Genomic DNA, 27990 nt, shown 5'->3' with positions numbered 1-27990 from the left:
AAAGCGTGTCTCTCTCACCAAGAAAAGTTGGTCCAATAAAAGATATTACATCACCCATCATGTCTCCCTAATATCCTGGGACCATCATAGCTACAACAACACTGCATACAACATTTCAATTTGCCAGCTTGGCAGGGCAGTGAGTTCTGCTAAATAAAGAAAAATCTCCAAAGAGTACAAGAAGGATCCAAGAACAATGATTTCCAGCCACAATATTGCACTGATAATCAAAGTATGGTCCACGGGCCACCTGTGGTCACCTTTTCTGGTGCTCTGCAGACTGAAATATTTTATAGCCAAAAGGTAAGAAATTGGGGGTTAGTGGGGAAGTGAGTCCATGAAAAGCTTTTTCTTAAATAGCCTTACAAAGCATTAAAAGCTTGAGCACCAGTTATGTTAGGGAATCCCTGCAGCTCCTCTCCAGGAATGGCTTCATTTGAAATTACTCTGACAAGCAATTCTATTTTTAAAATGTCCAGCACCACTAGACTCTTGTCCCTGCAAACACTCACATGTGTCCTGCTGAGGACTACTTGTGCTTGCAGTACATAAATGATAGAAAGATTATTGGACAACTGCAGCTCTGAACTTTTGTAGTACAGCCAGCAATGTCACCTTCTACCAGAAAGCTGACTGGGATATAACTGTTCTAGGATATAACTGTTCTAGAACCTTCTTGTTAAGCGCTCCTGTTGAAATCTCCCTAGGGGTTATTTCATTAGTAAATCCTGTTTGGTAGGTGTCTTATCTATGTACATTCCATTCACTGTGCCTGATGATATCAGGATAGAACCAGAGGAAAGGTTATTATGACATCACCCAGACAAATAGAATATTCTCATCTCTTGGTGACATGTCCATTTGCCCCTCTGCTAACAGCCAGAGTAACTGGACCTCCAACTACACCTCTAGAACGAGGAAACTAAACAGGCTTACCCTGTGATTCAGTTTGAAATTGTCAGAAGTTTATTCTTAGTGCAGGAAAACTACCAGGTCCTAAACATGGTAGTGCAGGAATCATCATCTTCATCATCATCATCATCAGGAAGCTCATATGAATCTGAAACAAACTCAGAACCTGAGCCTGAAGCTGCAACTTCTAAATTGGAACTCACTATCAGTCCTCTCACTGAAATCCCCCCCTCAGTGAAGAACATATTGGAGAAAATTGATGCTGCCCAGCTCAACAGAGCCAGGAAGGTACATGTTGACACTGAGCACCTGATCTTTGGGGCTGCTGAATGCCTCTTATGAGTAGGATGCAAGGGAGACTATCCCTTTGTAGGAGAGGCATCAGAGATAGGTGGAGGTCTCAGATTTTATTCCCATTACCATTAGGGATCTTGAGTTGTTTCCATTTTTAGTGAACAGCTCATGTCCACTGCCAGTTGGTTTTATTAGCCATTTGAGGAGCAGAATATTTGCTTCCTGATATTTGGCACTTTGAAATAAAGGGACATGATCCTGAGAAGTGTTAAGCACTCCCATTTGCAGTGCTGAGACCCACCCTAGCTAGGTTCTATTCCTAGCTCATCCCCTGTTATATGTTACTATAGCACCCAGATCTCCTAACTGAGATCAGAGCCTCATTGTACTAGGCAGCACATAATGAGAGGCAGCTCCTGCCTCGAAGTTTACAGTCTGAATAGAGAAGTCAAACAAAAGGTGGGAGAAAGGAAGTATTATCTCACATAGAAATTTAAGTGACTTGCCCAAGGTCACACAAGGAGTCTGTGGCAGAATGAAACCTAGCTCTCCTGAGTCCCAGTCCAGTGGATTTACTTACCTGGGCTTGAGCTCCCTGCATGCAGGGTGTTCTAGAAACAGTATTATTAAGGCCCCATCCTGTCTCTTTAGGAGGTTTTTAAGCAACTGTTTGTAATTCTGGACAATGTGAACCGGGTATGTGACCGCTTCAAAGGGGACGAAGTGATGGACCCAAAGATAGAAGAACAGTTCTTCCTCTCTGGCACTTGGGCTGAGAGGAAACGGAGGGCACTTCTACTGGACAAAGTAGCCATCTTGCTCAAAGCCAGCACAGCTCAAGGGAAAGATTTAAAGTTCGTTCTGGAATCGTTAAAAGAATGGGGTAAGTTAATGGAGACAGATGGCCTCTGGGATGCTCCAGGGTACAGGCAGCTCTAGAGCCATAGCCCTAAACTTTAGGATGTCTGGAACCATGCTCTCCATCTGGCCCCTATATCTCTATCATGGGGTCAGTCAAAAACCTGGATCCAAAAGCCTCTGAACTTTGGGGAAGTTTTGAGCTGGATTCCAACTTCATAGTTTGATCCCATTGTGATGTTTGGGTGATCACCCAGGCTGGTAAGGGGTTCGGTCACCACCTTCCGTTATAACCTTGGGGTGATTTAATGCTGTGCTGCTATGGCTCAGATCCCAGACACCAGTAGCGTGCTCACAAGCACAAGGTCTTACCCTGGCTTTCTCTGGCCTCCTCCTTCCAGAGTAACACCAACAGTTCTTACAGGCCTGTGTTTCCCCAAATCCATCCTTTCCCCAGACAGTCTAATTTTTCCCCTCTAGTTCATGACCCCCAAAGGCATGAAACTAGACTCCCAATTATCATCTCACCTTGCCACACACACTCCTCACAGTTTGCACACCCGAGAACTGCTTGGGTAAAAACAAACACATTGTTTATTTAATAGAAAAACCACAGATTCAAAGATGAAATAGTAAGAGAGAGCAAACATATACAAGTTACACAGTAAATAAACATAAAGACACAGCTTCAGATGTCTTCTATATTAGTTAAAATCTTTTTTCTAATACAAGTTACCTATTGCCTTTAAACAGTTTCCCAGCATGCCTCCTAACTGTTGGGGGATCCAGTGTTTCACAGACAACTTCTCACTTAGAGGCGGTCCCTCAGTTTCTGGATGAAAACTTCAGCTTCAAGGCTCCTTTCAAAAATATATATATATATTGATCCTTTTTTTTTCCCCCTCTCAGAGTATGTCTACACTACGAGAGTAGTTCGATTTTACTTAAAGCGAATTTGTGGAACCGATATTACAAAGTCGAACGTGTGTATCCACACTAAGGACAGTAATTCGACTTTGTGAGTCCACACTAACGGGGCAAGCGTCGACATTGGAAGCGGTGTACTGTGGGCAGCTATCCCACAGTTCCCACAGTCCCCGCTGCCCATTGGAATTCTGGGTCGAGCCCTCAATGCCTGCTGGAGCAAAAAATGTGTCGAGGGTGGTTTTGGGTAACTGTCGTCATTCAGCCCTCACTCCCGCCCTCCCTCTGTGAAAGCGCCGGCGGGCAATCAGTTCACACACTTTTCTGGTGATTGACAGCGCGGACGCCACAGCCCTGCGAGCATGGAGCCCGCTGCGATCATCGCTGCAGTTATGGCCGTTGTCAACATCTCGCACCTTATCATCCACCTTTTTCAGAGGCAGATGCTGACAAATCGGGCAAGGAGGCTACGGCAGCGCGGTGAGGACATTAAGTCTGAGAGGGGCACAGACCTCTCACAAAGCACGGGACCCCGTGCCATGAACATCATGGTGGCAATGGGTCATGTTGATGCTGTGGAACGGCGATTCTGGGCCTGGATAAAAAGCACGGACTGGTGGGACCGCATAGTGCTGCAGGTCTGGGATGAATCACAGTGGCTGCGAAACTTTAGGATGCGCAAGGGAACTTTCCTGGAACTTCGTGAGTTGCTGTCCCCTGCCCTGAGGTGCAAGGACATCCGGATGCGAGCAGCCCTGACTGTCCAGAAGCGAGTGGCCATAGCCCTCTGGAAGCTTGCAACGCCGGACAGCTATCGGTCAGAGGCGAATCACTTTGGAGTGGGCAAATCTACCGTGGGGATTGCTGTGATGCAAGTAGCCAACGCAATTGTTGATCTACTGCTCTCAAAGGTAGTGACCCTGGGAAACATGCAGGTGATCATAGATGGCTTCACTGCGGTGGGATTCCCAAACTGCGGTGGGGCTATAGATGGAACTCACATCCCTATCCTGGGACCGGACCACCAGGCCAGCCAGTACATTAACCGAAAGGGATACTTTTCAATGGTACTGCAAGCACTGGTGGACCATAGGGGACGTTTTATCAACATCAACGTCGGATGGCTGGGCAAGGTTCATGACGCTCGTGTTTTCAGGAACTCTGGTCTGTTTAGACAGCTGCAGGAAGGTATTTACTTCCCGGACCACAGAATAACTACTGGGGATGTGGAGATGCCTATAGTGATCCTCGGGGACCCAGCCTACCCGCTAATGCCCTGGCTCATGAAGCCCTATACAGGCGCCCTGGACAGTGAAAAAGAACTCTTCAACTACTGGCTGAGCAAGTGCAGAATGGTGGTGGAGTGTGCTTTTAGACGTCTGAAGGGGAGATGGAGAAGCTTACTGACTCGCTCTGATCTCAGCGAAACCAATATCCCCATTGTTATTGCAGCTTGCTGTATGCTCCACAATCTCTGTGAGAGCAAGGGGGAGACGTTTATGGCGGGGTAGGAGGTTGAGGCAAATCGCCTGGCTGCTGATTACGCCCAGCCAGACAGCCGGGTGATTAGAAGAGCCCAGCGGGACGCGCTGTGCATCCGGGAAGCTTTGAAAGCTAGGTTCCAGAGTGAGCAGGGTAACCTGTGACTATTAAGTTTGTCTAAACAGAAGCTGAACCTGCCCCCGTTTCTTTACCCAGTTAATGTTGACTATCCTCTCCAGTTACCAACCCTCTTCCCCCCCTTCCAACACACCTTTAAAAATAAAATAAATGAAACTTTGTTCATTAACACCGTTTTCTTTATTAAGGATTTCGTGGTAAAGTGTTGAAACTGGGACGCAGACTGGTGGGGAGCGGGTGTAGTGATGGAAAGGACGCTTCTAAACTCGAGGAATGACAGGCTCCTGCTCCTAGAGCGGTCCGCAGTGGTGGACTGGTTGTTTCAACGGAGCCTGCCACCCCTCCTTTTCGGGACTCTGTGTGTGGAGGCTATGTGACTTTGTGGCGGGGGAAGGCGGTTACAGATCCCCTGTTGCATGGCTCTGTCATCCAGGCTAAGGACCGCTGCATAAGATCTGTAACCGCCCTCCCCCGCCACAAACTCACATAGCCCCCCCCCACACAGAACATGAAAACCACCTCCCAGACTGACCAGGGTGCCTAGTGACTGCAATGTGTGTGTGACCTTCTGCCGAACCTGCCCCTGTGTCTGTACCCTGGTAAAGGTGACTGTCCTCTCCAATTACCAACCCCCTTCCCCCCCTTCAAACACAGTCTCCTCTAAAAGAACATGACGGAAACAGTAATTAACAGAAACGTATTTTTTATTAACAAATACACAGTTAGGGGATGACACTGGGACGGGGGCTTGGGTGAGGTGCTTTTGGAGTGAAGGAAAGGACTTATCAGATCTTTGGGAATGAGAGCCTTCTGCTACTTGAGCAGTCTGCAGGGGTGGAGTGACTGTTTTCACGGTCCCTGCCGCCCCTCCTTCTTGGGACTTTGGGGGAGGCGGGGATGGGACTTTGTGGCGGGGGAGGGCGGTTAGAGATAGAATGCAGTGGGGCTCTGTCCTCCTGCGTCTGGTCCTGCAGAACATCTACAAGGCGCCGGAGCGTGTCCGTTTGCTCCCTCATTAGTCCAAGCAGCGGTTAAGTCGCCTGCTGGTCTTCCTGCCACCACCTGTCCTCCCGTTCGCTGTGTGATCACTGCTATTGCGACATGTTCTCCCTCCACTGGGTCTGCTGTGCCGCCTCGGCTCGGGAGCAGCCCATAAGTTCTGAGAACATCTCGTCCCGTGTCCTTTTCTTTCGTCGCCTGATCTGCGCCAGCCTCTGGGAGCGGGATGCCGGGGTAGCTCGGGAGACACTCGCAGCTGAGGGATGGGAAAAAGGGAGTGAATTCCTCACAAAGATACAGTTTTGCAAACAATTAATAGTCTTTCTCTGTGAACAAGACCATGCACAGTACCTATCACATGCGCACTCAGTACAAGGTCGAATTTTCGGCCTTCGCATTCAGTGCCTGGGGTCTTGCTGTACAGATCACACAAGCGGGGCCGGACAACGGAATTCGGCTAGCAGGCAGACATGGTAAGCCGTAGACTTTTGGCTGCTTAAAGATTAATTTATAGCAGTGCCCTCCTTTCACGTTCCAAGCAATGCTCCGAGCGTTGGCCAGTTCCTGCTGCCGGCGATCCGGATAGCATGAACTCTGCCCCTGTCCCACCCCCCTCGCGGCTGTCTCCGAGAAAGATCCCTGCATGCTGCCCCTGTCCCGCCTCCACCGCGTGGCTGTAAACCGCCGGTTACAGATATGTAAAGGAACAGGCAATCAATCCCAATACTAACATTCCCCTAATTCAAAGCAGGTCACCATGAGTGATATCACTCTGATGAGGATTTCGGAGACAGAGAAAGACCGCATGCTGCATGAATGCCAGCAAACACCAGGGCCGTATGCCACCATGCATTGCGAGGCAATGATCCTGGAGTACTTGCTGCTAGCCTGGCGCGGAAAAGTTTCCTACCATGGAGGGTGCAATAAGGCCGCTCTCCCCAGGAACCTGATGCAAAGGCTTTCACAATACCTCCAGGAGAGCTTTGTGGAGATGTCCCAGGAGGATTTCTGCTCTATCCCCGGACATATTGACAGAATTTTCCAGTAGCTGCACTGGCAAGGACTAAAAACTAAAGCGCCTAGGGCAAACTAATCATGAAAAATCCATTGTTAAGATACCATTTCTATTCTGTTCAAAATAAATGTTTAAAACACTTACCTACTGATCCTTCCCCTGATTCACAGTCTGGGTTACCGCCTTGGAAGGGTTGGTAGGGGATCTCCGTGAGGGTGATGAAGAGATCCTGGCTGTCGGGGAAATGAGCGTTGAAAGCGCTGTCGACTGCCTCGTCCTCCTCATCTCCTTCCTCATCTTCCCCATCTGCGAACATCTCCGAGGAAGCGGCCATCGACAATACCCCATCGTCAGAGTCCACGGACAGTGGTGGGGTAGTGGTGGCGGCCGCACCTAGAATGAAATGCAGTGCCTCGTAGAAACGGCATGTCTGGGGCTGGGATCTGGAGCGTACGTTTGACGCTTTGGTCTTCTGGTAACCTTGTCTCAGCTCCTTGATTTTCACGCGGTACTGCATTGCATCCCGGCTGTATCCTCTCTCCGTCATGGCTTTTGAAATCTTCTCGTAGATCTTCGCATTCCGTTTTTTCGATCGCAGTTCCGAAAGCATGGACTCATCGCCCCACACAGCGATCAGATCCAAGACTTCCCGATCAGTCCATGCTGGGGCCCTCTTTCTATTCTGCGATTGCATGGTCACCTCTGCTGGAGAGCTCTGCATCGTTGCCAGTGCTGCTGAGCTCGCCACGATGTCCAAACAGGAAATGAGATTCAAACTGGCCAGACAGGAAAAGGAATTCAAATTTTCCCGGGTCTTTTCCTGTGTGGCTGGTGGCTAGTCAGAGCATCCGAGCTCGGACTGCTGTCCAGAGGTGGGATAGCTTCCGGAGCTATTAGCGTCAAATTCCATCCACACCTACCCTAATTCGACATGGGTATGTCGAATTTAGCGCTACTCCCCTCGTCAGGGAGGAGTACAGAAATCGATATAAAGAGATGTCTGTGTCGAAATAAATAGCTTCGTTGTGTGGACGGGTGCAGGGTTAATTCGAATTAACACTGCTAAATTCGACATAACCTCCTAGTGTAGACCAGGCCTCAGATTATGGTGATTCCTGGTTATTCAGACTAGGGAAATTCCCAGTTGTCTCAATATCTTTCCATTAAGTTTAATGGTCTACCATTATCCTTTCCTGGGCTGAACAACGGATAGGTACTTGAAACTGGTATAATGTAAGCAACTGGCTTGGGAGGTAGCCTATCCCTGCCTGATTGCTTCATCGCCCTGTTTTGAGGCCATGCTAAAGTTGCCCCACAGTTCCAATTTACAATTTTCTGTGTATACACATACGTATATTAATAATCATGGTCTATATACATATCTCATAATGACCATCAAATTCAGAACATTACAAGTTTTATCAAAACCTTACTTGGTATATTTTTATAGTACAGTGACAGTATACAGTCAGTTGATTTAAATGCTTATTTTGGGGGGTTAAACTTCTTGTTCTCCCCATGGGGTGTCTGGACTCCAATTGTCACACCCATCTCTGCTCAAACCCTGCAGGTATATAGTGGGGGAGTCTGATTTACAGGACCATCTTGAATCTAACCTTTAGAATACCAGGAATCAGGTGATTTGCCCTCATGGTCTCCACTGAAGGATCTAAGATGTGTTATATTAGTTTTTAATAGCTGTCACACACACTGTCCCCAAACATTATCCCCACTTCCTTCTCACCAACAAGGGGAGACACCCACTTGCCCACCTCCTTAGCCCTCTCAGAGGCCCTTACTGAACGCCCTAAGACTCCATCTCACACCTAGCTGTAGACATGTCACATATAAATTGCTAACCATCAGGCTGAGATCTTTTGTGTCATTTAATAAGGGTTTGATTTTCTGCTGGAAGGTAATTAATGTGAGCTTCATTCCCCTTTTTGCTTTGGCTCTTTTCAAGGTGAAATGTTGTCAGAAGGCAAAGAACAAGTAGGAGACACCCCCACTGTCCAGTGGGTCAGTGATATGGAGACCAAGCTGCTGACTTCCCTTGATTATACAGAAGGGTGTATAATGCAGCTAATCGATCTCTGCACACCTCTTGTGGAACACAGAAGGAAAAAGAGGGGGAAATCAAGTATGTGTTTCAAATATTTTGGAATAAGAAAAGAGGGAAAAAATAATATTTCTGATTAATTTGGAGGAACAAAGGTTTGATGCATATGCAGCCAGATTTTCAAAAGTGACCTTCAAGCATGAGGCATTTCAATATGCTTTATTGAGAGCACCCCGAAGTGTTTTCCCAGTCAGAGGCAAACTAAGTAGACAGGCTAGATACAGAAAGGATTATTATCCCCATTTTAAATATGGGGGACTGAGCAGTGAAGAATCTAGCCTAATGTCGCACAGAGAGTTTGAGGCAGAGCCATACATTGGACCCAGATCTTCTGAGTTTTGTCCCAGAACCTTAACCATAGGACCATCCTTCATTTCATTATATACCCTAATTCTTTTTCTTTGTGTGTCTAACTTTCCCAGTTGTTCCCAAAACTGGCATGTGGAGAGCATGGCGAGAAAAAGTTGCACAGAAACCTCAGGAAGCCCAGCCCTTGAGCCCTGAACAAATGCTAGAAGATGAATCTGTAACTTTCTCCAGGACTTCTGAGCTCCTTACTATGTTACAGGAATTTGTAGGGTCAACACTGTTCAACAAAGCAGAAGTTGTTGTTGTTAAATATATAGTGACAATGGTGGCCAATCTCACCAAAGCCTTCACTCTGCTAACCAAACAGTCCCGTGGCCTGCAAGCAAAGTATGATACCTTAGCATCCCAGGAGTCCAGGAAGCAGGAAGTTCAGTATGTGAACCTTCAAAAGGAAGTACTGGTGCTTAATGAGAAAAAGGCATCTTTGGAGGCTCAAGTCCAAAGCACTGAACACAAATACAAGATGCTTTTCATAGCAAATGAGGCAATGCAAAAAGAACTGCACAAGGTGAAGGAAAAAGCAGCAGTAAAGACAGAACCGTCTTTAAGAGACATGAAATTTGGGGTCAGGGCTTCTTATGAAAGGAAATCCCATGAAGATGATAAACATCTGAGTAGGGAAAAGGATGCGAAGCTGTCAGCTGAAAAATCCCAGGCAGCCCTTGCTAAATCCCCCAGTGGGAAAAGGGAGGCAAAGGTACCAGATAAAAAGCTGCTTCAGAGACCATTGGTAGAGAGAACAGAAGACACCGGTGACAAACAGGATGCAAAGCTTCTAGATAAAAAGCCATTACAGAAAGTCTTGGTAGAGAGAGGTGAAGGCACCAGTGACAAACAGGATACAAAGCTTCTAGATAAAAAGCCAGCACTGAAAGCCTCAATAGAGAGAGGTGAAGGCACCAGTGACAAACAGGATGCAAAGCTTCTAGATAAAAAGCCAGCACTGAAAGTCTCGACAGAGAGAGGTGAAGACACCAGTGACAAACAGAAGGCACAGAAAGCCCCAGTAGAGAGAACTCAAGACACTGTTGTCAAATGGGATGCAGTCATCCCAGTGGAAAAACAAGAAGAGACTTCAGGAGACCTGGCTGGAAGATGGCATGAACAACCTCTGGACAGTGAGCAAACAGAGGCTGCTGACAAATGGGATGTGAACCTCCTGGGTGGAACCCAGGAAGTTGTTGAAGATGTCACTGGTGAGTGGCATGAGATCCTGCCAGATGATCATGAGCTCAAGGCTGACAGTGAAGAAGAAATTGAAAGTCTCCCATCCCCAACAGAGCTCCCATGCCAAGGGGTCTCTAAGAAAGGAAAGCAGAGGAGGAGGAAGGAAAGCCTGGACACTGAGGAGACACATACAAAAATATCTCAGAGCCCTATCAGCAGAAGCATGCTGGACCCATCCACTGCACTGTATGGGTTTAATTCAGCTATCCTGGCTTATCTGGAGCAGAAGACGGAGAAGCTATGGAAATGTCCCTCTCCTGGGAAGAGACAAGCAGAGAGGATGCTGCCCAAGGACCCAGAAGCCCAAAGGCTCTACATGGCCTTGGAGAGGAAACTGGAAGAATTCTTCTCAAAAATGAAGATAAAATATTCCAGCAGCTTAGAGGAGCAGAAGCTTCCAAGGAGCCTGGAGCTGACTGAAGATCGTGAGGAGGAGGCAAAGCCACCCTTGGAGGCTCTTCCTGGAATGTTCATTCCAGGGAAAGAAGTTCCTGGTCCCTCCATCCAGTTGAGTGACCCTGACAGTTCCTTTTTGGAGTCCAAAGTTCCTGGGATCTCACAATGGGGACTCCCTGCAGCCCTGTTGAAGGAACCTAATATCTCAGCACATTTTCAATTTCCCAAGCAGTGGCAGCAGCAATGGCAGCGACAACAGCAGGAGCAATGGCAGGAGAAGGAAGAGGAATGGTTTAAGGAGATACAGAAGGAGCAGCAGTATCAGATGCAATGGCCGTCACCACAGCCTGAGGAGCAGCTCCAGCAGCAGCTGCAAGGGGTAAAGGAGAAGGTAGAGGTGGAGCAGCAGGAAGCGCATCAGTTTGAGGAGCTGCAGCCACAGCAGGAGCCACTGCAGGAAGGGCAGGAAGAGGAGCAAACGCAGTGGAAGAAGCAGCTGGAGGAACAAGCAGAGGAGCAGAGACTGAGGCAGCAGCAGCTGGAGCGGCAGCAGAGGCTCTATCAGCAGTGGCAGGAAGAGCAGCAGGAAAAGCAGGAGGAGCAGCAGAGGCTGTGGCGGCAGCAGCAGGAAAAGCAGGAGGAGCAGCAGAGGCTGTGGCGGCAGCAGCAGGAAAAGCAGGAGGAGGTGCAGAGGCTGTGGCGGCAGCAGGAGGAGGAGCATCAGAGGCTGTGGCAGCAGCATGAGAGGGAGCAGCAGCAGCAGCGGGAGCAGCAGGAGGAGCATCTGAAATTATGGCAGCAGGAGGAGCAAGAGCATGAGCAGCAGGCAAGGCACTGGCAGCAGCAGGTGGAGGAGCATGAGGAGCAGCTGCAGGTGTGGCAGCAGGAGCAGGAAGAACATGACCTTCAGCTGAGGCAGTGGCAGCAGCAAGAGGTGAAGCAGCAGGAGCAGGAGAAGCACTGGCAGCAGCAGGTGGAGGAGCATGAGAAGCAGCGTCAGTTGTGGCAGCAGGAGCAGGAGGAACATGACCTTCATCTGAGGCAGTGGCAGCAGCAGGAGGTGAAGCAGCAGGAGCAGGAGAGGCTATGGCAGCAGCAGTGGCAGGAGCAGCTACAGCAGTTGCATGAACAGCAAGAGCTGCTGCAAAAACAGATGCAGCAGGAGCAGTACCTGATCCCAAGGCCTAAAACAGTTCCCCGGAGCAGAGAGCCTGGGACCCTGGAACACTTGACGAAACAGATCCCACTCAGGCCAAGGAGAGACATTGCAAAGGAAGAGGTGCTACTGTATGAATATTTCAAGCCTTCTACCCAGCAAATGGTTCCCACTCAGAGCAAAGTATCCCTGCACTCTCAAGCTCAGTCTACTGAGGAGACTAGCTGGCTCCCGACGCTGGCTCAGAAGACCAAAGGGAAGAGTTTGGTGCCCTCCAGCATGTCAGAGAAGCGGTACTGGGTGGATGTGGAGGCTCAGAGGGAGAACTTGGTGCTGCTGGGGCAGGCGACCCAAAAGTGCAGACTACCCCCACACCTGCACATGCAGGCGAAGGAGGTTATCACTGAGACCCTGCACACTGATGTTGAGAGGCTGGCTCTCCTCTTCCACAAATACATCTCCTTCTGCCACCTCCAGCATGTCAGGTACCAACATATGCAGTCTACTGTTATCCATGTGGGGCCAAATCCTTGCTAAGGACCTGTTCTGCTGCCATCAAAGCCAATGTGAGCCTGTCCATTGAGTTCAATGAGAGCAAGACTTTGCTCAGTCTTTACACAGGCAAAATTCCTATTGAAGCCAATGGGACAAATCCTGAGGTCCTTACTAAGGCCTTACTCAGACCACAGGCCTTGTGGCAGCTGGGGAATAAGTAAGGTGCAGACTCACCTAGTTCATGCCCCCTCCCTTCCATGACATGCCACACACACAAACACACCCTGGAATATCCCTCCACCTGGGGCTTTTGTGAAAGGGCTCAAATAACGTCTTGCACCAGGGTATTCTCCAAAGGACAGCTGCTTTGCAGCCTCTTTGTTCGGCAGTTCCTCAGGGCAGCCAGGATGGGGTCCAGTGGATCAGATCCTGACTGGTGCTGAGCATGTGTAGCACTCATTAAAGTCTGCTTCTATTGAGCTCAGTGGTCAAACTCTCACTGATCTCAGTCAGAACAGGATTGTGCAAAGTGTGCTCAGCATCTCTCGGGATTTGGCCCTAGCTCAGCAGTAGACAGACCATTTCCTTTACTTCTATGGCAGTTCTGGGTGGCTGGTGCTTCTTGTGATTTGTCCCAAAATCAATCAAATTAGCTTATCAACTTTATTTATTTATTTTTTTGGAGGGTTGGAAGATAAAGGCTCAAAGCAGCACAAAGGAAACTACATATGGTCTCATCACCTAGTGATCTGAGTGGGGTTTCCATTCTCCGAAATATCAGGGCTGAGATCCTTTGTACAGATCTGACAGAAAAACCTGGCCTCAAAATTACAGATGGGTCAAAGCCAGAACCATTCATCCCACCCCAAACCGTGAATTTTGGAAAAAAGGTAGTGATGAACTCAAGCCACAGCCCTTGGGTTTGGATTTCAAACATCCCAAAGGTCAAAAGTCTTGGATACAGGATTGTGGTCTGGACCATCTCTAATTAAAAGAGATGCAAACGAGGTACTTCAACATCTAGAAATTAAGATAATAGGGCATTAGAAAAACTGAGATGGCTGGATGTATGGCTAGACAGAACCTTACATCCAAAGCACCCCTCAGTTTGCATATCCTTCCCCACTCCCCTGCTAACACAACACACATCAAACTATGTAAATAGGTTCTATTGTGGAGAAGAAACATTTCTCATAATTTAATTCCTTTTCTTTCTATTCCAAGACAAACCTTAATGTCCAGATTGGAAGCTGCCAGAGCTGTAAATGATGGTGCTGAGGTCCGGAACTTGTATACATATGTGGAGAGGGTGGATGCTTACCGGAAAAAGGTGCTACAGTGCTGGGTGGCCAAACAGAAAACAGCAGAGCAGGCACGTCGACACTGCCTTGGCAAGATGATTTCCTTGTTTGCCCAGGTGAGCTTTCGGGGCGAAGTTCTCTTCTTGGGTCCCACAGATGATCCTGCTGACATGACTGGCATAACCAAGAGAAGAGTGTGGCCCTTGGTTTTTATTGGTCACTTTTGTTTCTAAAATTAGAAATATCCAATGGGATAACAAGACAGAAAAACAGTGTTTAAGGGGCTAGGGTGAAATTTCCCCTGTGCAGAAATGCCAGCACAAGGCCTATGCCAAAGGCCCAAAGGGCATAAGTGGGACTTAAGCAATGCATCAGCCTTGCTCTGACTGTCTGCACAAGAGTGGATGTCACCTTTACTGATATTTCCCATCTATTCTTGAATCCTAGTCTTCCAGGGAGTGGGAAAGGTGTTGAGGATCAATTGTGGTTGCAAAGGAGAGGGCTGGTCCGGAGATTAGGGTACCAGTTTCAGACTTGGTTCAAGTCCCTGCTCAGCCACAGACTTCCTGGGTGACCTTGGGCAAGTCACTTAGCATCGCTGTGCCTCAGATACCCATTTGCAAACAGGATAATAACTATCCTACAGGGGTGCTCAGAGGACGAATACATTAAAGATTATTAGGTGCTCAGGTACTATGGTAATGGAGGCCAGATAAATACTTTGCCTTCAATTGAAAGGAGCTGGAGAAAGGCAAAATGTTACTATGCCTGATACTGAGTAGCATGCTAACTGCCTGTAGCCTCCAGAAAAGCCAACAGGAGTTGTGGGTGCTTGGCAGCTTTCTGGGATTAGAAATAATTAATAAATCCCTGTAAAAAAAATTAAAGTGCCACCTTCTCCTCTTTTAAATCCCTCCATAAAACCTACCTCTGTCATGATGCCTAAATATCACTGTCACCTGGCATTGGTTTGGCAAGTGGCGAACTAAGGCTTCTGCTTTTATTTTATGCTAACCTTTGTTTTATTGTTCCCTCGTCCCATCAAATCTGCTCCCCACCCCATTTGTCTGCTGTGTCCACCTGTTGCATCCTAATAGCTAGATTGTGAGCTCTCTGGGGCAGGGACTGTCTCTTTGGTACTTGCCTATAATTACTATAATATCTCTACTATTCTTTTACTAATGATTACGAACTCCAATCCTTATGCTCTTACTCAGACAAACTCCTACTGGCAGAGGATTTAGATATTATTATTATTATTTATTATTATTACCAGTGTACAGATTAATTGGACCTGATTCTCCTCTCCCCTAACCCAGTTTTATCCCTGTAGCCCCTTTTGATTTCAGTCAGGTTATTTCTGAATGTGAGCGAGAGAAGGGAGAGGGGAAGCACTGGCAGCAGGAGGACAGCTCCTTTTCTTTGTTGTTTCATTAGCTCCGCCTGAGCTCTGAACTCCACCTCAACAGCCCATCCCCACTCGTGATCAAAGCAGTGGATGAAATTAAGGAGTTCCCGTCCTCAGCCCATGCCAGATCCAAATCCCCTGGCTATCCAAGCCCCCTGGCAAGTGTGAAGAAAGTCAGAGACTTTATGTATCCAGCTGGAGTCAGGTATATGGGGGTCTGAAAATGTTCCACGCAGCCCTTATTAACACACCCTGCCTTGCTACAGCCCCAAATTGTGGTCTGATGCTCAGGTCCTCCTTATGGTGATCCTGTAAGGTGCTGGTTGCTTCCTCTAAGAGGCTGAGCACCTACAACTCTCACTGACTTTTGAGGGTGCTCAACTTCTACCAGAATCAAACTCCAAGAGCCCCAGCATTCCACTTGGCCTCTCCCCCTTTTCACTGTCTTCCCTCTTTCAAGACCTCCAGCCAGAGTAAGACATACCCTGTGTTCCCATCTTGGCTGTTTCAGCTTTTCCCTTCCTCTCTGTACTTGCTCTGTGGCTACGCAGAGGACTTCAGTCTCCAGGGCAGTCAACCACCAGTTGAAGCCCAATCCTGCTGAGCACCCTCAATTGCTACTGAGCCAAGTCCTGTCATTGACTCAAGCAAACTCCCTTTGGAGTCTAATCCGGAGAGGCACTTCTCACTTCCATCTCCCACTGAAGTGCTCAGAACACTGGGCCACTTATGTCGGTGCTTAAATATGGGTTTAAATGCTTAGCTTTAGCACTTGTTTGTACGTTCTGGGTTGAGTCAGGAGCCCGTTGGCTTGGCCCATCACATTACTGTGTTAATAGGTTTGTAGCTGAGTAGTTTTTATTGCTTCCAAATGACTGTGTTTTTGTGCTCCTGCAGTGAGCAGGTTTGTGACCAGATAGAGTCAGTATGGAGGACCGATGTCATCTCTCACAGTTTTCCTATCGTTCCAAAACCCCATGTGTCCCTGCTCTGGTCCCAGGCTGGTTTCCCAGATATCCCTAGATTTCTGGAACTGGACGTGAGCTCAGTTAGGAGCAAACCCCTTAAGTCTCTACAGACACGGTAAGCAGCCTTACATTTTAATTTACTTCAGTCTGCAGGACGAACCATGTTATAATAATATGACTGTGTCAATCTCTAATTCCCTCTTTCCAAAGACCTCACCAAGCTTTGCAAATATTAATGAGTTAAACTTCCGGGTGAGTTAGGGAAACATCTGTATTCCCATTTTACAGATGGGGAAAATGAGGCACAGAGGGAAAAGCAAGTCAGTATCAGAGCCTGAAATAGAACCCAGCTCTTGTGATGCCCATCCAGGTGCTCTAACCATTAGACCTTCCTACACCTCTCTGCATGCTGAATGGGATTTCTTTTTTGACTGAAGCCACTCGGTCTCCTTGGTTTTATGCTGCAGAAAGAGCTGCATTTGAGCAGGGGATAGGCAAAGGAAGGTGAGAGAGGGCCTTTGGGGGAGAGGAGGGAGGCAAGATGCAAATGTGCTATGAGTGGAAGCCAAGAAGAAGGCCAAAATATTATTTTCAGACACAACATTAGAGATGTAAGAGTTCCCTTGATACTTGCACATGGATACACCTATCAGAGTAACCAGGAGTAATGGGTGCACACTGAGCTAACAAAATTACCTTAGCATTACATATTAATAACAGCCCAGCTAGCTCCCCACCACATGGCCTCTGTATCCACCTCTCGTCCACACCACACTGCTTGTGTTCCCCCACAGCCAGATGTTGCTGTGCCCTGCCAGCTCGGTGTGTGTGTTTCTCCCCCCTGCCAAAAGCTTTGGCAGAGTGCTGATGTTTCCTTCTTCCAGGAACTTCTTAGAACTTCTGCACAGCCTGTTGCTGCAGGTTCACATGCTGCTGGTCCTGGCTCCTGCTGGTTGTGCTCAAAGCTACCTGAGCAGGGGACAAGACTCATTCCTGTGAATGGGGGAGGAGCACCCCAAAATGTGATGAATTGCCACATTTTTTTAGCTGAGAAAGGCAAGCCATTTGTTCCCCATGACCCTCAAGATCTAAAAAGTTTGCATGGATTAAAATGACCAGCTATGCTCATGCAAATCCAGAGAGTTGTGGGGCTTTGAGCTTCAGAACTGTCTCCTCTACAGCCAACCTAGCCTCTCTGCCTCCTTCTGTCCTGATCAATGTCACTTTGGCTACCATGGCAATTCTGCCCCTCCCCATAGCAAGCCAAAGACCACAGGGCAAACCCCTAAGGCTAGGTAGGAATATGATAAAAAAAAACTTTCCCCGCTCACAGAGAAGTAGAGATGCTCGTTGAATCCAGGGCCAAAGCAGCAGATGATATGGGGTGAAAACGTGACCATTATCTCTCATGATTTGTGGTCACATTGCTGCTACCTTTGTCTGGGCTAGAGAGTTGAGTTAATCTCCCTTCCTGTCTCCCTTCATGAGTGGCCTGTAGGTGTCACTGTTTAGTCACACAAAGCTTAAAGCATCCTTGTGTTCAGAATGACACTGCCTGCATTGAATTTGTATCCCCAACCTTTAACCTTGTTTAATTGCTACACACACATGCATGGAATCTCATTACATTTACTCATTTAAACTGATCTGATGATTCAAGGATGCAAGGGAGTTGAGTGGAAAGTATCTCTGGAAGAAAACAGCAGAACTGGGCTCACCTTCTCCAACATTCACCGAGTGCCTTTTATCCAAACATTGTTTACAAACCGTACGGCCACAGTACCTATAGAATCCAGTCACCTTTGGGGTGGAGGGCAGCAGTCAGGCTGTACAGCATCAGGTGTGGGGCTTGGGAAATGTTTGGGAAACCCTGACTCTTGTGAAAAGTGCCAAGATCTTCTTGGCCCTACTCCATTTAACATTTGTATCAATAACCTGAAAGAAAACATTAAATCATCACTGATAAAGTTTGCAGATGACATCAAATTGGGGGAGTGGTAAATAATGAAGGGGACAGGTCACTGATATAGAGTGATCAAGCTGGGCTCAAGCAAACAATATGCCTTTTAATATCGCTAAATCATAGAATCATAGAATATCAGGGTTGGAAGGGACCTCAAGAGGTCATCTAGTCCAACCCCCTGCTCAAAGCAGGACCAAGTCTCAACTAAATCATCCCAGCCAGGGCTTTGTCAAGCCGGGCCTTAAAAACCTCCAAGGGAGGAGACTCCACCACCTCCCTAGGTAACCCATTCCAGTGCTTCACCACCCTCCTAGTGAAATAGTGTTTCCTAATATCCAACCTGGACCTCCCCCACTGCAACTTGAGACCATTGTTCCTTGTTCTGTCATCTGCCACCACTGAGAACAGCCGAGCTCCATCCTTTTTGGAACCCCCCTTCAGGTAGTTGAAGGCTGCTATCAAATCCCCCCTCATTCTTCTCTTCTGGAGACTAAACAATCCCAGTTCCCTCAGCTTCTCCTCATAAGTCATGTGCTCCAGACCCCTAATCATTTTTGTTGCCCTCCACTGGACTCTTTCCAATTTTTCCACATCCTTCTTGTAGTGTGGGGCCCAAAACTGGACACAGTATTCCAGATGAGGCCTCACCAATGTCGAATAAAGGGGAACGATCACGTTCCTCGATCTGCTGGCAATGCCCCCACTTATACAGCCCAAAATGCCGTTAGCCTTCTTGGCAACAAGAGCACACTGTTGACTCATATCCAGCTTCTCATCCACTGTGACCCCTAGGTCCTTTTCTGCAGAACTGCTACCTAGCCATTCGGTCCCTAGTCTGTAGCAGTGCATGGGATTCTTCCGTCCTAAGTGCAGGACTCTGCACTTGTCCTTGTTGAACCTCAGAAGGTTTTTTTTGCCCAATCCTCTAATTTGACTAGGTCCCTCTGTATCCGATCCCTACCCTCTAGTGTATCTACCACGCCTCCTAGTTTAGTGTCATCTGCAAACTTGCTGAGAGTGCAGTCCACACCATCCTCCAGATCATTAATAAAGATATTAAACAAAACTGGCCCCAGGACCGACCCTTGGGGCACTCCGCTTGAAACCGGCTGCCAACTAGACATGGAGCCGTTGATCACTACCCACCTCTCTTCATTAGGTGGAGCCCGTCTTTGCCTAGCACTCCTTCCTGGAACGCCATCCCATGGTCGAAGAATCCAATGTAAATGTATACATGTAGGAACAAAAAATGTAGGCCATACTTACAGGATGAAGGACTCTATCCTGAGAAGCAGTGACTCTGAAAAAGATTTGGGGTTCGTAGTGGAGATAATCAGCTGAACATGAGCTTCTAGTGCGACACTGTGGTCAAAAGAGCTAATGTGCTCATTGGGTGCATAACCAGGGGACCCTCAAGTGGCAGTAAACAGGTTAGTAGTATAAGGGCCCTACCGTCAATCAAACCCTAACCCCTCCCCTTGACACCTTAAGCCCCGCCACTTGACCCCTTGGTCCCTCCCACCTGTCACCGGAAGTCCCACCCCATGGGGGTATTACTTCCGGGGTCAAGGTGCCACCTGACCGGAAGCAAGGTGTGTCATGTGACCCCTCTAAGAACTCCCCCCCACCCTCTACCAAGGGGTTTCGTCCCGAAAGGACCGCCCCGAGAGGAGATTTTGACTAATCAGGGTGACTTCCAGGTTGGGGTGACCCTTCCGGAAGTGAGTCATGTGACCCCACTAAGAACTCCTCCCAAGGGCCTCCGCCAATCAGAATGCAGCCCCATAAGTCCCAGCGCCAGACAGAGGAGGCGGCCATCTCTTACCAAGGTAACGTGTTTTCGAAATCGCGGAAAGGCTGCTGAGAGGGAACATGGACTCCTTAACCAACCCCGTGAGAATGTCAGACTTTGTTTTAGGCCCGACCACCTTTGGACTTGTGTGGAGAAAGCGCTACATCAGTAACGGTTCCGAGGAGGACCCTTTGACCCAGCCGTTGATGGATACGTCGGAACCCGACCCCGAAACCCTTGTGAGGCAGCCCGATGAGCATGACGGCCTCTCTTTGTCCACCCCCTCAGAGGTGGAAGGCGATCGCGGCTCGGAGGAGGCACTGGCGGATAAAGCAAACGGAAAAGACGGAGCTCAGGTAAAATGAATGATTAAGCAGCGGCGGTCGAGGAGGGGTGGGTAATGGGGTAGGAACTGGGGATGGTGTAAATTAAAAAAAAACAAGCAGTGGGGGTGCTTATACGGTTTCTTTTCTGAAAATCTCTCAACAGGTCGACGATGCCTTTTTAGAGGCCTTTAAGAACTTACACTTTGGAAGCCCTGTGGGAGTAAACATATCGTGCATCAGCTGTTTTTGCTCATGTCTGAGACACAGATCTCAAGCCGAAAAGGACAAAATGGAAGAATGAACCATCTGAGACTCCCTTATGGTAGGGGTCATGGCATCCATTTTTACAGGTGACTGTAAAAGGTCATGTTAAACTAGGCGATTAATAAAACTTATTTAAATGTGTCAATATGAATGTGTCCCTTTCATACTCGTGGTAGTAAAAGACGGTACCAGTAACAGTCATGTCTACACAGACGGCTCTGTTAAGAAAAATATATTACGCCCCCGGGGAAGTTGGGAGCTTCGGCGAGGTCAACCCTCTTTTTCAAGCGGCCAGAAAGCATAGTAAAACTTTAAACAGAAGACAGGTAACAGCATGGCTTTCAGACCAGGATGCTTACACTTTACACAAACCAGCTCAAATATGTTTTAAAAGAAACAAGACCATTGTTTCAGATGTGGATGCGCAGTGGCAGGCTGATTTGGTGGATATGCACCGGTTCTCCAAACACAACAGCGGTTTTAAGTACATCTTAACAGTGATAAACATTCTATCCAAATATGCCTGGGCCTTAGGCCTAAAAGACAAGACGAGTGGTGAGGTATCCAAGGCCTTTAAAGCTATTTTCAGTGAAGGTCGTGTGCCTCAAAAATTACAAACCGATCAGGGGAAAGAATTTTTAAACAAACCTTTAAGTGGATTGTTAAAGCGGTATGGAGTTCACCATTTTGTTACCAATAATGAAGTCAAAGCAGGGGTTGTGGAGCGATTTAACAGAACTTTAAAAACTAGGATGTGGAGATATTTTACAGCCCATAACACCTTTTGCTACATTGACGTCTTACCTGACTTTATAAAGAGTTACAACCAGAGCTTTCACAGAACTATACGTACCAGACCCGTTGATGTTAACCCTTCACATTCTCTGAAGGTATGGAAAACGGTTTACGGAGATGGTTTTAAAATAAAACCGGTTGTTGCCCCTTTTAGAAAAGGTGACCACGTGATACTATCTAAAACCAAAGGCTCTTTTGAAAAAGGTTATGAACAGACGTTTACCGATGAGATATTCATAGTGGATGAAGCCTTAACCAGGGGCCAGAGACCTGTATACCGCTTAAAAGATTACGAGGGTGAGGCAGTTACTGGATCTTTTTACCCTGAAGAATTACAAAAAGTAAACCCCAAACGAGACAGGATTTACAGGTTTGAAAAAGTTCTAGCAGAGAAAGGAAAAGGGAGAAAAAAGCAGCTACTGGTGAAATGGTTGGGGTGGCCTGATAAGTTTAACAGCTGGGTGGAAGCTTCTCAACTCTGTGACATCTAGACAAGAACAAAAAAAGATTCCTTCTGCAAAGACAGAGAGAGAGAAAAAATGAGTGACAGTGGGTTTTACATTACTTTGCCCAGCAATACCAGCTCTGCGGTTTTTCCCAAAAACACCATCTCAAACTTTACAATACGGCTAATTAAGCCCTTGGATCTCCCGGTGCCTGGGAGGTGGGGTTAGCGGAAATACAATACCCGCACAGCTGGAATACCATCAATGAAGACACCCCTTTCGAAATCACCTTTGGAGCTACAACGTGGAATTTCATCCTACGACGAGGGTATTACTCGACCATACCCGAATTACTGGAGCATATGAACAGCAATGTGGCTCGTCATCCTGGACCGCCTGAGGTGGTCATGAACTACGATCCTGTGGGTAGAAAAGTGAGACTTAAATCTACCGATTTTATGTATGTGTTTTCTACTGACGGGGAGCTAGCTAACATTCTGGGTTTGGGCCACAAACGCAACGTTCAAAAATTCCCCTTCTCGGCAGACATCACAGGAGGTTTTAACTTCTTGTATCTATACACGGATATTGTAGAACACCAGTTTGTGGGGGACTTTTCTGTTCCCCTGTTACGCTGCGTCCCTGTCCGAGGAAGGAACAATGAGTTTGTTACCATCACCTTTGACAAACCTCATTACGTCCCTGTCAGTAAACACCACATCGACACCATCACCATTGAAATAAAGACAGATCAGAACAGACATGTCTCATTTCGCTTCTGCAAGGTGATCGTCAAGCTGCATCTGCGGCCGTGGAGAGAGCGAGGTTTCTAAAAAAGCAAAACCCTATTATGGCGATCCCAAAAAATTATGACGACCCCACCATCTACAGGAACTATTACAAAGCCCGGGATGGATACGCCCTTCCTGGATATCATGAGGCCCCCATGATGTACGGGGCGGGTGTGGGTGGAATATTTCGTAGCCTCTTTCGAAAAGCCGTACCGCTTTTGAGGAGGGGAATAGAGATTATTAAACCCCACGTAAAAAACGCCGCTCAAAACATAGCTAAAGATGTGGTAGGTCATGTCTCCCGTGCTGTTCTGGAGAAGGTGGGGAATACAGCTTCACAGGAAGGATCGGGGCTGATGTACATTAAAAGGAGGAAGAGAAAGAGAAATACTCAACGTACAGGTCCCCTGAAACCCTTTAAAAGAAAGGCTTTGACGCGCCGGGCCGGCCATAAGCAAAAGTCCAAGAGGAAGCCTGGGTGAAAGAGGAGATGCGCTCTGCCTGGTAAAAGAGACATATTTTAATCAACATAGCTTTTGTTCACTGCAGGTCTGAAGAGTGCACCAAATCCGAACTAGACTTGTTTCAAATAGCCCCTACGCAGACCAGCATCGAGAAAAGCATCTACATCGAGGTGCTGCCTCTATCGGCCATTATGGAGTCTGCCCCCATTGACTTTTTTGTAGCAGGGAATGGCATAGATTATATGGATTTAAACAACACGCTGCTGTATCCGTGTTGCAAGATTGTAAAAGGAGACGGAACTGAACCCACCGTGGACGCCGAAGTGGGCCTGGTGAATTATCCCGTGGCCTCTATTTTCAGTCAGTTGGATGTCATGCTGGGAGACCGCCTCATAAGCCAAAGCAATAACTGTTACCCTTACAGGGCCTTTGTAGAATCGGTGCTCAATTACAGCGACGACACCTTCTCCACTCAGTTTTCCACCGGCCTGTTTTACAAAGTTCTATGCCAAGCTGCCTCCTAAACTCCTCATAGCCATCATCCTCAGAGTCCTCTTCAACAACTTGTATTGGCGTTGAGCAAAAACATGGTGGGGCCAGTTCATCTTCGCTGCTTGATGCAACACTGTCCGAGTCCTCTAGAAAGGCATCGTCGAGCTGTTGAGAAATTTTCAGAAAAAAAAACGTGTAAGCACCCCTCACTGCTTGTTTTTTAATTTACGCAACCCCCAGGTTCCTAACCCATTACCCACCCCTCCTCGACCGCCGCTTCTTAATCATTCATTTACCTCAGCGCCGTCTTTTCCGTTCGCCTTGTCTGCCGGTGACTCCCCCGAGCCGCAATCGCCTTCCACCTCTGAGGGGGTGGACAAAGAGAGACCGCCACTCTCATCGGGGTTTCTCACTAGGGTTTCGGGGTCGGGTTCCAGCGTATCCAGCAACGGCTGGGCCAAAGGGCTCCCCTCGGTCGCTCCCTCCTCCTCCTTGGAACTGTAGCTGATGTAGCGCTTTCTCCGCGGATGGTCAAAGAACCTCGGGGCTAAAACAAAGTCCGAAGTTCTCATGGGGGTGGTGAAGGAGTCCATGTTTCCTCTCAGCAGCCTTTCCGCGATTTTGAAAACACGCGTCCTTGGTAAGAGATGGCCGCCTCCTCTGTCTGGTGCTGGGACTTATGGGGTAATGGTGCTGCACTCTGATTGGTGGAGGCCCTTGGGAGGAATTCTTAGTGGGGTCACATGACTCACTTCCGGAGGGGTCACCCCAACCTGGAAGTCACCCTGATTGGTCAAAATCTCCTCTCAGGGCGGTCCTTTTGGCACAAAACCCCTCCTGATTGGTAGAGGGTGGTGGGGGGAGTTCTTAGAGGGGTCACATGACCCACTTCCGGACGGGTCACCCCCGCCCCGGAAGTTACCCTGATTGGTCAAAATCTCCTCTCGGGGAGGTCCTTTCAGCACAAAACCCCTCCTGATTGGTAGAGGGTGGGTGGGGGGGAGTTCTTAGAAGGGTCACATGACACACCTTGCTTCCGGACAGGTCACCCCCGCCCCGGAAGTAATACCCCCACGGGGTGGGACTTCCGGTGACAGGTGGGAGGGACCAAGGGGGTTGAGGGGTGGGGCTTAAGGGGGTCAAGGGCGGGGTTAGGGTTTGATTGACGGTAGGGCCCTGATACTACTCAGGTTATTTTGCCTCTACATATGGCACTGGTGTGACCACTGCTGGAATACTGTGTTCAGTTCTGGTGCCAGCAATACAAGAGGATGTTGATAAATTGGAGTGGGTTTAGAGAAGTGTCACAAGAGTTATTAAAGGATTAGAAAACATGCTTTATAGTGATAGACTGCAGGAGCTCAATCTATTTAGCTTAACAAAGAGAAGGTTAAGAGGAGACTTGATCACAGTCTATAAGTACCTACCTGGGGAACAAATATTTAATAATGGGCTCTACAGTCTATCAGAGAAATGTATAAAAAGATCCCCAATGGTTGGAAGTTGAAGCTAGATAAATTCAGACTGGAAATAAACTGTACATTTTTAACAGACAAAAATAATTAACCATTGGAACACTTTACCAATGGTTGTGGTGGATTCTCCATCACTGACAATTTTTGAATCAAGACTAGATGTTCTTCGAAGAGATATGCTGTAGAAATTATTTTTGGGAAGTTCTCTGTCCTGTGTTCAGACTAGATGACCAAAATGGTCCCTTTGGCCTTGGAATCTATGAATCTATAATGTCCATGCAGAGCAGGCAGTATCCATGGATTCAAGGCTTCCTCTGAAAGCTCCCCACATAGTAAAGTGTATGATAACCAGGTCACCTGCCTTGGAAGGGGCCTGCAGAGTTCTTTGGTGTTGGAATCCATCATTCTAGTCAGGGCTGGCTCCAGGGTTTTGGCCGCCTAAAGCAGCCAAAAAAAAAAAAAAAGCTGTGATCGCGATCTGCGGCGGCAATTTGGCGGGAGGTCCTTCGCTCCCAGGCGGAGTGAGGGACCGTCCGCCGAATTGCTGCCGAATACCTGGACGTGCTGTCCCTCTCTGGAGCCGCCGCCCCAAGCACCTGCTTGAGAAGCTGGTGCCTGGAGCCGGCCCTGATTCTAGTTATTTCAATATTGATGCTCATACTACAAAACTGTGGATAAACCTTCTGAGGGTAATGAGAGTATCAGTCTGGTGGGACTGGGAATGAATCTTACCAGCTGCAAGAAGCAAACACAATAGAAAAACAGACATGCCTAGCTCCTATGCTCAGATCTCACTGACATTCTGCATATCCAGCTGGAGGGGCAGAGGGAAGTGGTGCTTCTTAGGTGGGTTTTACAGGGCAAGAAATCTGAGGTTTTTCTCTGTTAGATGTTCACATAGTGGTAGAGCAGGAAAGGATTCCACAAGCTGGAGGGCAAACTGGGAGGAACTGAGGAGCTATTTGGGATCCAGTGGATTTTGTGTTGGTGAAAGATGCAGATTTGTAGCTCTGGAGGCTGAATAGGCATTTCAGGACCAGGTTTTTTACTTTACACACACACACTCTCTCTCTCCTGTCCTTCTGTGCTTGGCCTGTCTGTGAATATTGCCTGCAATTATCATAAATTCTCAGTGGGGGCAGGACCTGAGTTACAGTGAGTTGAGTAATTAAAGTCCATTTAAGAGATTAGGTTCCTGCACAGGCTGTGGGCTCCAGCTGGCACAGTTCAGTGCAAGTTTCACTGACCAGTGTCTCTAAGACATGTGCATAAGAATGAGAGAGAAGCAAATTTAAGTGGAATAAAAACAGCACAAGAAATGATAGCAAAATATGCAGACCACGTGAAATGTTACCGTCTGGCTCTGTCATGGCATCCCGTGGACACCAAGGAGATTTCTGACTGAGTGTGACCTTAGATTGTCAGGTTGGTGAGGTAATATCTTTTATTGGACCAACTTCTGTTGATGAAAGAGACAAGCTCTCAAGCTACACAGAGCTCTTCTTCAAGTCTGGGAAAGGTACTAAGAGTGTGCTAGCTAAATACAAGATTGAATTGATAGTTTAGTATAAATAGTTAGCACATGTTATAAGGGACTGTTCACAGTAAACTGTAAGATTTGGCTCTGTGAGATTAAAATACCTTTCAGAGCTTGATTTGCTGTGACATTCGAGGTGTGTCTTTACAGCCCATGGCAGTGAGCCTCCCAGCCCGGGTCTCATGCTAGCGCTCTAAAAAAAAGCTGCGTAGACAACAGCACTTTGAAGTTGTGGCTCAGGCTCTGAAACTCACTCGCCCTAGGCTTCAGAGCCTTAGCTCCTGCCCAAGCCACAGTTTCAAAGCACTCACTACACAGCTGTTTTTAGAGCACTATTGTGAGCCCCTTTAGCCCATGTCTGTTGACTTGGGCTGGGAGGCTCAAGTCCACAGGCTGTGTAGATATATCCTCAGTGATGCTGTGTACCTAATGGCTACAGCCTGGGATCAGGATCCTGTTCTATGTTCTCATTTACTGTGCACACCAGATGTAATAAGGCTTATCACTTTTCATCTTTAAGGTGCTTTGCAAACATTAACCTATTAATCCTCACACACCCGCTGTGTGGCAGTTAAGTATTATCCCCGTTTTACAGATCTGTCTTTATCCACAGAATCTGTTCATGAATTTCTAGTACACCCCCTACCACAGTGTCAAGGTATCAAAATAATGAAGAAACAGAGTCAAGAGAGGTTACAGCCTGATTTTCAGAAATGCTGAGCACCCGTAACTCCAGCTGAACCTGCAGGTGCTCAGCATTTCTGAAAATCAACCCCTAAGTATCTAAGGGAGTTGATGTCAGCACTAGGATTAGACATCACCATTTCCTAATGTCCAGGCCTGCACTGTGACCATTAGACCATCCCATACTATTTAAAGGCCTAACTCTGTAAGGTGTTGAGTGTTCTTAGCACCCAAATAAACCAGTCCGTGTTGCAGTCAATCAACACTTTGCAGGATTGGTCCTTTTGTTTGTAGATATCAGTCACTAATGCCCCTAGTTCTTATATACATACAATCTCATTGACTTTAGATGCAGCAGGTGTGCAGGCCTGGGCTCTGCATAGCTATTAAATAATTAGTATTTTGTAACAATAAGCCTGTCTTCTTTTTTTTTTTTTAGAATCCAGAACCTTCCTAGATGGAAAACATATGGACACAAGTAAAAACCCATGTAAATATAGGATAGTCCAGATGCAGTTTAATGCACAACAGAAATGTATGTAGAAAGCAAATAAAGTATATTCTTGTGTTTATTTCATGGCCATGTGCCTTTACTGTAAGACTGCAGTTTATGTTCCAGTCTGTTGAGGCTGGGAGTGTCAAAGGCTCCTAAGGGAGTTCCACTGAATTCTCAACTTCCGTTGAACTCCAATCCTTCCACTGAATTTCTGTTCCTGCTCAGGAATGTGCCCCTCCATCCCCCTGGGCCTTCTCTTATTAGCTGAATAAGGGGCTGCAACAGAAACAATTGCATCTTCTGCCCATGTGTGTTACAGAGCAAAATTCATGTGCTCTATATACTGAAATCAAGAGGTTATATAGTGAAAGGGACTGAATGACAAGGTGAAAAGCTGTGCTTTT

General features: G+C 47.5%; 1 protein-coding gene across 1 annotated transcript; it reads left to right on the top strand.

Annotated features, from left to right (window-relative positions):
- The first annotated feature begins 46 nt into the window (after window positions 1–46).
- On the top strand, window positions 47–27662 carry FAM186A (family with sequence similarity 186 member A). The gene is made up of 8 exons (XM_034792781.1): window positions 47–2089; window positions 8586–8762; window positions 9164–11241; window positions 11746–12374; window positions 13609–13801; window positions 15123–15298; window positions 15991–16176; window positions 27530–27662. Exons 1-8 carry the CDS (start codon window positions 1933–1935, stop codon window positions 27570–27572), a joined length of 3639 nt encoding a protein of 1212 aa, XP_034648672.1. The 5' UTR covers window positions 47–1932; the 3' UTR covers window positions 27573–27662.
- Window positions 27663–27990: the final 328 nt, after the last annotated feature.

Source organism: Trachemys scripta, chromosome 16 (assembly GCF_013100865.1).
Source record: "Trachemys scripta elegans isolate TJP31775 chromosome 16, CAS_Tse_1.0, whole genome shotgun sequence".
In the NCBI taxonomy this organism is placed as follows: Eukaryota; Metazoa; Chordata; order Testudines; family Emydidae; genus Trachemys; species Trachemys scripta.
This window is presented reverse-complemented; position numbering and strand designations above follow the sequence as displayed.